We start from the raw sequence: 9,096 nt of genomic DNA on the forward strand, positions 1-9,096 counted from the left end.
ATCGTCTGGGATAGCGGGGCTGCGCCTCCTCAACCGAGCCCCGCGGGTGCGGCGGCGCTGCTTTTTCCCTTTAAACCCCGCATTTGGAGCCGCTCCCGGCCGGGGCAGAGCGGGGCGCGGGGCGGGCACGGCGGGGGCGCAGCGCCCCCTCCCGGCAGCGCCGCCGCAGGCACTGCCCGCAGGGGCCGCCCCGCCGAGCCGGGCGGGATCCGCACGGGGAACACCTCTGTGATTTGCACCTTGTGTTTAATTACTCTCTCTTTCATCGCTCTCTTTTTATTACCTGGAGACGCGCCCGCAAACAGGGTGGGCGGCCCGTGCTCAGCGCGGTCCTCCCGCCCGCCAGGGGGCGCTGCGGCCGCGCGGTCTCGCCCTGTCCCCGCTGCCCGTGTCGCGGTTCCCGTTCCGGGCGAGGCGGCGGCGGCGGCGCTGGGATGGACCGGGAGCTGCTCCGCCAGGCGCTGAGCCACCACGGCCCCGCGCTGCTGTCGCTGCTCCGCGCCGAGCAGCACGACAACCCCGACTTCCGCGGGCTGCTGCCGCCGCCCGGGGCCGCCCCGGAGCCGCCCCGCGGGGCCCCGCCGGCCGCCTGGTGAGGGGCGCCGGGGCAGCGGCCGGGCGGGCCGTGAGGGGCCGCGGGGCGCCACTCACCGCGTTCTCCTTCCCCCAGGAAAGACAGGGCGAGCCTCGACACCGAGATAAAGCGCTTCATCGCCAAGAAGGCGGATCTGCTCTTCGCGCACTCGTGGAAACCCAACGGGCCGATCGAGGACACGATCGAGGAGAATGAGGGTGGGTGGGTGAGGGGGGTCGGTAACGCCCGCGGGGTGGGTGAGGACACACTGTAGGTAAGTGTGGAACACACTGTGTGTAAGTGTAAGGACACTGCACTTGAATTAGCGGTATCTTTAAAACAGGCCTAAAAACTTTTCTTATTGCTTTATATGGGATGTGCACGAGCTTCTCGTTGGCACAAATAAGTCAGATTTTAGCGTGGTTTGCTGCCGTGATGTATTCTGTATTTTCAGGCAGTACTTTGGTCGTTTGTAACCGACTCTGTGTCCTGTGTTGCAGAGTGTTATGCTGTCATGCCGCCCCTGGAGAGGTTCATGGAGGTGCCCAGGGAGGAGAGGAGGGAATTGTTTTTCCGCGACATCGAGCGAGGCGATATCGTGATCGGGAGGATCACCTCCATCCGGGAGTTTGGCTTTTTCATGGTGTTGATTTGTCTGGGAAGTGGTGTCATACGGGAAATTGCAGATTTGGAAATCACTGTAAGATACAGCTTTGGTCAATGCTCCGTTTTTGACATGTGTTAGTTGCCTCTTGCATCTCTTAACGGAGTGGTGTGTGTGAGGGTGAAACTGAGATTTGGGATGATGGGTGGTTGTCTCTCTTTGTGGGCAGCTTATGATGCTTTGCTGAGCCAGGGAACACATCTTGTTATGACCTACACTCTATTACTTTTGGGTTGAAAAGTTCATTTGTGGATGCGTGAATTTTTATTTGAACCAAGCCATTTTTTAAGTATCACAGTTCTGATGTACATTAAGCTTAAACACATCTTTCTATGGCTTAATCTTGGGGAGGAAAAAACCCCAACCTTTGGCTTCATTTATGATATTCGTGCTTTCTTGTGTTGCAGGCTCTGTGTCCTGTGAGGGATGTGCCTCCTCAAAGCAACCATGGAGATCCTCTGTCTTATTATCAAACTGGAGACCTTATTCGAGGTGAGTAGTTGTAGAATTGCTGGGAATTGGTTTGTTTGGGGTCTGAAATGTTTCTGTACTTTTATCTTAACCTTTATGACTTCTTTAGCTGCAGTCAAGGATGTGGACCGTTACCATGAGAAGCTCACGGTGTCTCTTTACAGCTCAGCTCTTCCACCCAACCTTTCCAGTACCAAACTGGGCGTGATCACCTCTGATGACTTCCCAGTGCATTATAAGTAAGGATGTGCTGCCTCTCTGCGCTTGCTGGGTGTAGCCACTGTCTCTGAAGAGTGTGTCTTGACAGGTTGTCTGTCCCTTAAACTTGCCAGTGGTGTTTCTGATTTAATTGGATAATTACATACTTCTTGTTGTTCATCTCTTTCATATACCTGCGTCTGGATATGTGGGTGTGGTTGGTGTTTTAGCTGCTTTCCCAAAATGTAAGGAGCAGAAAGCATAGTGAGGTGTCTGTTGCTTTGGGACTGTGTTAACAAACAAATGAAAGAAACAAAAACCTAAAGAGATTGGAGTAAATTATTAACATTTCAAAACTCCCCTCAGAAGACAGGAGGACACAGCTAACTCTGCATTTTTATAATGGTTTTGTATGTTCTGGAGGTACCTAGATGGGTGCCAAAGTAGGTTTCAAAAGCTCACTTAAGGTGAAGGATATAAGGGTTGCTAAATAGTAGGAAAATAAATGCCTGTAGAACAGAATGGCTTGTGAGCAGTAATATAAATATCAATAAAAGCATTTTTATTCTCAATATAAGGATGAAAAAATTAAGTATAGAGCCTGTGAGGTTTCATTTGTGTACATTGGTGCTTTTTTTAAGGCGAAGCATGGAAGTTGCTAATACAGGAGAGACATTTGAAGAGGTTTTGCATCGTTCCCCAGGATTTGCTAATCCATCATTAGTTGAATATTTAGCAGAAAAACTAGGACTAAGTGAGTCAAATCCACCGTCTTTGCTGAGAAGTCTTCAAATGTAAGTGATTTTTATATTGTTCCTGTACTGTAGGTCTGTGGAGATTATTCTAATCCATTGAAATAGACTTGTGAGTGGAAGTCCTAGACCAGTTATACTTAAACCTTTTTCATTTTGACTTGCATGACTGCAGCTTACATGTCCTTAAATATTTAAAAGCAAACTCCTCTACAGTAAAGAATTTTTATTTGAAATTCTCTTGCTCTGGATAAGCAAGATACCTTATCACACACAATGTTTGATACCAAATACTTTAGGAATTTATTGCATAACTCTTGTTATCTTCTTTGTATTGAAGCACAGGATGTTTAAGTTTTAATGTTTTTTGACAGATGTTTATTTTAGTAATAGATATGACCTCTTTAGTAAAATGGGGTCAGATATATACAATTATTGATGTTGTCAGCCCCACAAATGTTAGGCCCAAAATAGGTGTGAACTTGGTATGTTTCTATTAAATGTACTGCAGTTGTACTTGTTCAATTCAGGACTTTTAGAATGGTTTGGGAAAAAATTGGTTTCAGAAATAAGTAATCTTCCTGACTGAGGGAGAGCAGTAAGGCATGTATGAATAATATTTCAATTTATTTCAACTGCATTACATATTATAAGTTTAACTTTGTAGACTCAGAAGGCCAACTTGATGTTTTTGTTTGTTTTTTTCCTTAAAGTAAAAATTTCAATGAAGAAGATTTTGCCCCTGCATTGAGGAAAAAGCAGTCTGCATCTTGGGCCTTGAAATGGTACGTGGTACTTCTTGTTATTAGGTTAGGTTAGGTTACAGGTTATATTTCTTCAAAGAAAATACACGTTAAATCAGGTTTTCCACAACATATGTAGTGATCTGCTAAGTGGGTATGTGATAGATAAAGTCCCAAGATTCAGTTCCAATATGCATCTCAGCTTTAAGGGAGAATGTTTATAATATTCTGGCCCATTCATGAGATTGAGAGCAAGATTTGTGGTAGGTGAAGAAAATGACTTAAATAATCGTTCCATAAATAAAAACAATGTAATGTAGTAGCATCATCTGCAGAAATTCTCTTGAGTGCCTTAGGATTTTGGATTAAAGACAATATATTGTTGTGGAATTAAGTCAATATTGTATTAATTTGAAATCCCAGTGTGAAGTACATGGTAATAAGGCTCAGGTTTTATTACCTATCATGTGTCTGGAATCGTAATTTGTGAGTAACAGTGCAAAATCTGCATAGACAAACTGTACATAAGATTTTCTAAATATTTTTTTCTGCAGTGTGAAGGCTGGGGTGGATTATTTCAAGGTTGGGCGCCATGTGGAAGCCATGAATGAGTACAACAAAGCTTTGGAAATTGATCCACAAAACGTTGAGGCTTTGGTAGCACGTGGAGCTCTGTAAGTCTGCTTGTCTCATTGGTTTTTCTGCTTTGCGAAAGAGAAACCTCACTGCAATCTGTGCAACTTTCTGTTCTAGATATGCAACAAAAGGAAGTCTAAACAAAGCCATTGGGGATTTTGAAATTGCTTTAGAAAACTGTCCTACCCATAGAAATGCAAGAAAATACCTGTGTCAGACCCTTGTGGAAAGAGGCGGGCAGTAAGTGTTGGGGTTAGGGGTTGGTTTGGTTGTTAACAATTTTTCTCATAATATTTTTTTTTTAATACCATTCTAGTTAGGATACAGAAGGGCATCTTTCCTTCCTGGCTGTGTTTAAAAAATAAGTCCTTGAAAATATCCCTGCTCGTGTAGTTGGTTTACACTTTGTCCTGTGTCCCAGTTAAAATCCTGGCAAAATGTTTGAGGTTTAATCCTCAATATCCGTTTTAATCCTTTATACCCTTTCACTGCTAGGATACCAGGCTTGCATAAAGTCCTCTGAAATGTTTGAATATATTCCAAAAGGCTGTGGGGTGGTTGTTTTTTTTTAGATAAAATCTTTGTAATAAAATGATGTACTGTAACTCTTCTGAAATATTGGTGAACCCCTCTAACACAAAATTTTAATTCTGAATATTCAGGGAATAGGTTTCTTTTAAATCCTCTGTTAAGAAGAGAGAGACAGTATTATTGGAATTGGAATTGACATTTTGAAGAGTAGTGTTACTGATCAGGGGTAGGAGATGATTATGTCAGAAATGCTGTTTTGGTGGCCTGAGGTGATAGAGGTGGTCTCGGAGGGATGCCATGGTAGTGTCATTGTGCAAATAAGAAATATTTGCAAATAAGAAAGTCCTAAAAATAAGAAGAAGCTGCCAAAATCTGTGTCTTAACTGTATATGAATTATCATTGAATTTTAGATTGGAAGAGGAAGAGAAACTACTAAATGCTGAGAGTTATTATAAAAAAGCCTTAAGTTTGGATGAGACTTTTCAGGAAGCAGAAGAGGCCTTAACAAAACTCCGTAAGCACATCCAGGTGATTCTTTACTTTCTTTTCATATGGTGCTCTCAGTGACAATAAGTGAACATCAAAAATCATATTAAATCTTTTGAACAGAGAGGGTTTGAGTTGATGGTTTGTCTTACTCTCTGCTTCCCTACTCCACAGTAAATCTTTTGTAGTGAGCATTATGGCTGTACCTACCAGAAGAAAGGTATCTCTTGGTGACTCCACTGTTTTGAAAAGGATAGTAAAGAAATGCTGGACAGTGGAGACAGGGAAGGAGCAAAGCAGGGATAAGAATATCCCATCACACAAGCATGATTAATGCTGTTAACTTAAAACGTTCTGTGAATACAAAGTTGCAAAGTGTAAAACACTTCTGCAAGCCAGGTTAACATTGTCACTATATTGTGACAGATCCTTGTCACTGGCCAGATCCTGGGCCTTTGGGTAATTACAGAAAGATAGAGGAACACCAGGCAAAGTTAAGGCATGGGGAGATCACAGGAGAAGGAAATTAAAATGTAATTTAAAGGCAAACAGCAGGAGGTGGAGGGTGGGCGGGCAGACAGTTTGAATATCTCAGCTTTCTCCTCTGCTGTCTGGTGGTTTTTTCCTCTCTTCCCTTGCATGCAGCACGTTTCCCAGGTGAGCCTGGTGGGTCTCTGTGCTAATCTGAGTTGTCATCTTTTGTCTTTCGTTCACCTCCTTTGCTTGTGTTGTCTTCCACAGCAGGTCAAAGAGTAAAACAGAGCACTAAGGAACAGGCTTGTTTTGTTCTGTGCTTCTGCATGTGAGGATGTACATAGGCTGGGGTAGATGGCCTTAGTCAGCATTTCTTCAGTTGGTGGAGCCATAATGCTGACAGGTTGTGTGGAAACAAGGGGGAAGAGGAGACAGGACAATCTTCTTAATAAAATTGAACTACACCACAGATAAACAGGTGTATGGTATTTGAGCAGTATCTGCATTTGGCTGCTTTAGAAAGAGGTGTCAGTTAAAATGAGGGAGATAAATTTTTCTCCTTTAACACTTTGCTATGGTCATTGCTGCAGCAAAGAACACGATAGCTGTTGGTTGTTGGTGTGCATGGCCTTGGCTGCAACAAAGGGTTTCCTTTATTATAGCTGTTAGCATAGTTGCTAAGTTTTGAAAACTCTAATCAGACTTTCTGCTCACTCTGAATCTGAATAGAGCTGCTCTGTAGGTGGCAGAAGTCTGATCTCTTATAGAGTTAAGTAGTCTAAGGATTATTCATCTGGTGAGATGCTCTTCTGCATTTACCTGTAACTTATGTATTAAGTCTGATCCTGTCCCTGCTGTGCTAGAAGGGCTGAAATGGCACTGGGGTGTGTTTTCCTGTAATACTGATGATGTGTTTTTCTCCAATGCATTTTCCTCTGAACGGGACCGTTGTTGCTGTGTCTGACGTCTGGTGCTGCTCGTCACCACCAAACCCCTGGATCACAATTTCTTACGTAAACTCTGCGTCAAACCGGGCTGTGAAATGGTTTCCAAACGGTTTGTATTCAAACGTGGCCAACTTGAATTCATCTGAAACTGGGTTCCACCATGTTTTACTTGTAAACTGCAATAATGATACTTTCCCTCAAACTTTTGTCTCTATTTTGGTTTGGTTTTGATTGTTTGGTTTTTTTCCTTATTTTCTATATGTTGGTAATATTGGGGATTTTTTGCATATTCTACCTTTAACTTTTGGGCTCTGTGTTTCACGGTGTGCTGGATCACGGGTACCACTGCAATGACTGGTCAAATATATTTTTTAATGGAATAAAAACTGCAATATGGTCCTTAAATATAAACCTGACTATCACAATGGCCAATACCAAACTCCTGAACAAAATTAATTTTTGGTCTGGGAATACTGGTAAAACATCCCTGGTGTGATTATACATTTGAATGGGGTTGAATGGGGGAAAATACCCTTGTTAACACTACTAATGTGATCTTTTTTATGATGCTTGGGTTCAAAAAAGAAATCTTTGGAAATGAGGGAGAAACAAGCTGCCAAAGAAGAGAGACAGAAAGCAAAGAAAGTAGAAACAAGTGCAGAAAAATTGCGTAAGCTCTTAAAAGAAGAAAAAAGGTAACTGTTATCTTCAGGGTATTGGTTATGGGGCAGTAAGTGCAGACAAGACCATGAACAATCCATTCCAGACAGATTGTCCAGCAGTAAGCTAGGGAGAATTTCTCCCTGGGTGAGCTGCTTTACCTCCAGAACGTTTTTGTGGGCAGTGTCCTTTAATGCATGTAACTTTTAATGTGCATGTGGAAGAGTTGTTGGAATACTTTGCAGTGTGACGTATTTCCAAAGTGTAATGCCATGTGTAATTGGGAAAGATGCCTTTTATAACAAACTGTTCAGTGGATTTAATCTTAATTTTTTGATGAAGAAATGACTTGGAATTGTCTTGCCAGGTCAGGCTGAGTTTTCCTTCACACCTTACAGTCCAAACTGGGGTATACAAATTTGCTTTCTGCATGTAATTTTTGCTTGATACTGAAGATTATCTCACGGTTTAATTACGTTTTTTAGGTTGAAGAAGAAAAGGAAAATATCGACTTCCTCCTCCTCCTCTTCTTCATCCTCCTCCTCCTCCTCCTCCTCATCATCAAGTGATTCATCATCAGATGAATCAGTGTCTTCTTCCTCCTCTTCCTCTGATCACAAGAAACGTAGGAAAAAGCGTCGGCATAGATCTGAGTCTGCTCGCAGCTCCAAAAAAAGCTCATCTAGAGCTTCTTCCCATTATAAAGATCAGAATAGGAAAGAGGAGTGGTATTCCCCTCCGGCTGATACCTCTGCTTCTTTTCTTAACCAAAATTTTGAAGTGGAAAAGCTGCTGGAAAGGCAGGACAGCTTAGCGTGTCCAAAAACGGAGGTAAAAGAGAAAGACAGACACTGTTCTTTGTCGAGGACTTCAGGTGATGATGAAGACACTTTTGGAGGTAGGTCTGAAGATTCAAGAGATTCTTACAGTAGCTCCAGAAGTCAGCCAAGTCATAGCAGAACTGAAAAATATGGTAAACCAGAGAGATTTTTCTCCAGTTGGAGGGGCTCTTCAGGTTCGTATCATAAATCATATGATAAACCATGGATGCATTATTACCGGAGGTCAGAAAGGGACGTAGAGGGGAGAAGAGAGCAGTTTAGAAGACATGGCTCAGGTCAAGACAGGTATTACTTGTCTCCATCGGGGTCTGACTATTCTGGCAAGTCGTGGGGGAAGTACAGGTCGTACTCTAGCACCTGCTCACGTGAAGGTGACAAAGGTTATGATAGTGACAGGCATGTGTCAGGTCAGTATAAGAATGAAAGCGAGTCTAAGAATAGGAAAAGAAGTTCTGAAGAGACTGATAAAAGTAAAGAACCGGATGAGGAAATGTCTTTAAATGGTACAGAACAAGCAGAAAGTGGCACTAAAAGAAACCTGCCCCAGAACTTAGTTAACATATTCAACCAAATAGCTGAGTTTGAGAGGGAAAAAGGAAGTAAGCAGAAGAAACAGTGAAGTACCCTGAGAATACACTGTTTGGATGAGTGTAGTTAAATGAACCTTTAACTGAGTATCTTGTGAGGAAATGCACATCAAGAGTGATAGAAAGGCAGGATTTTTTCTGTATTGCAGGATGTCTAAAAATTCTAAAAGATTATGTGGTGGAAAGAGATGGAAAGATATCTTACATAAAATAGCAGTTATTATTTAAGTTTCCTGTGCTCTTAATTTGAGGTGTTCCTGTACAATATTCTGTCTGATGGGCTGAAATCCTTTGATACCCCTGGATATAGTTAGCTGTGACTTGCATCAAATAAGCACTTTAACAACAGATGGGTTTGATTTGGTTTGGTTTTTCTTGTCCCTGGGGTACTACTGACTGTTGATATTTTTCTATCAAACTTCCAGCTATAGAAAAGGGATAACTGAATGAAGTCATGTGCCATCACAATGTATATAGTTCATTTGATCATTAAATTTTCTTAATTTTTCTTTCGTGTCTGGGTTTTTGTT

General features: G+C 42.3%; 1 protein-coding gene across 1 annotated transcript; it reads left to right on the plus strand.

Moving 5' to 3' along the window:
• Positions 1–415: 415 nt before the first annotated feature.
• Positions 416–9,074, plus strand: TTC14 (tetratricopeptide repeat domain 14). Its single transcript, XM_064665925.1, has 12 exons — positions 416–592; positions 671–792; positions 1,075–1,274; positions 1,646–1,730; positions 1,819–1,948; positions 2,549–2,701; positions 3,373–3,444; positions 3,957–4,076; positions 4,156–4,278; positions 4,981–5,098; positions 7,063–7,172; positions 7,623–9,074. The coding sequence occupies exons 1-12, from the start codon at positions 435–437 to the stop codon at positions 8,596–8,598; spliced, it is 2,367 nt and encodes a 788-aa protein (XP_064521995.1). The 5' UTR covers positions 416–434; the 3' UTR covers positions 8,599–9,074.
• Positions 9,075–9,096: the final 22 nt, after the last annotated feature.

The sequence above is a fragment of the Pseudopipra pipra genome, chromosome 10 (genome assembly GCF_036250125.1).
Source record: "Pseudopipra pipra isolate bDixPip1 chromosome 10, bDixPip1.hap1, whole genome shotgun sequence".
Classification (NCBI taxonomy): Eukaryota; Metazoa; Chordata; class Aves; order Passeriformes; family Pipridae; genus Pseudopipra; species Pseudopipra pipra.

What these genes read in the sequence shown, in the direction of transcription:
- TTC14 (XM_064665925.1), top strand. Translation starts at nt 435, where the DNA reads ATGGACCGGGAGCTGCTCCGCCAGGCGCTGAGCCACCACGGCCCCGCG. An exon ending in GGGGCCCCGCCGGCCGCCTG is followed by an intron (nt 593 to 670) that starts GTGAGGGGCGCC and finishes TCCTTCCCCCAG; the next exon opens with GAAAGACAGGGCGAGCCTCG. An exon ending in CACGATCGAGGAGAATGAGG is followed by an intron (nt 793 to 1,074) that starts GTGGGTGGGTGA and finishes CCTGTGTTGCAG; the next exon opens with AGTGTTATGCTGTCATGCCG.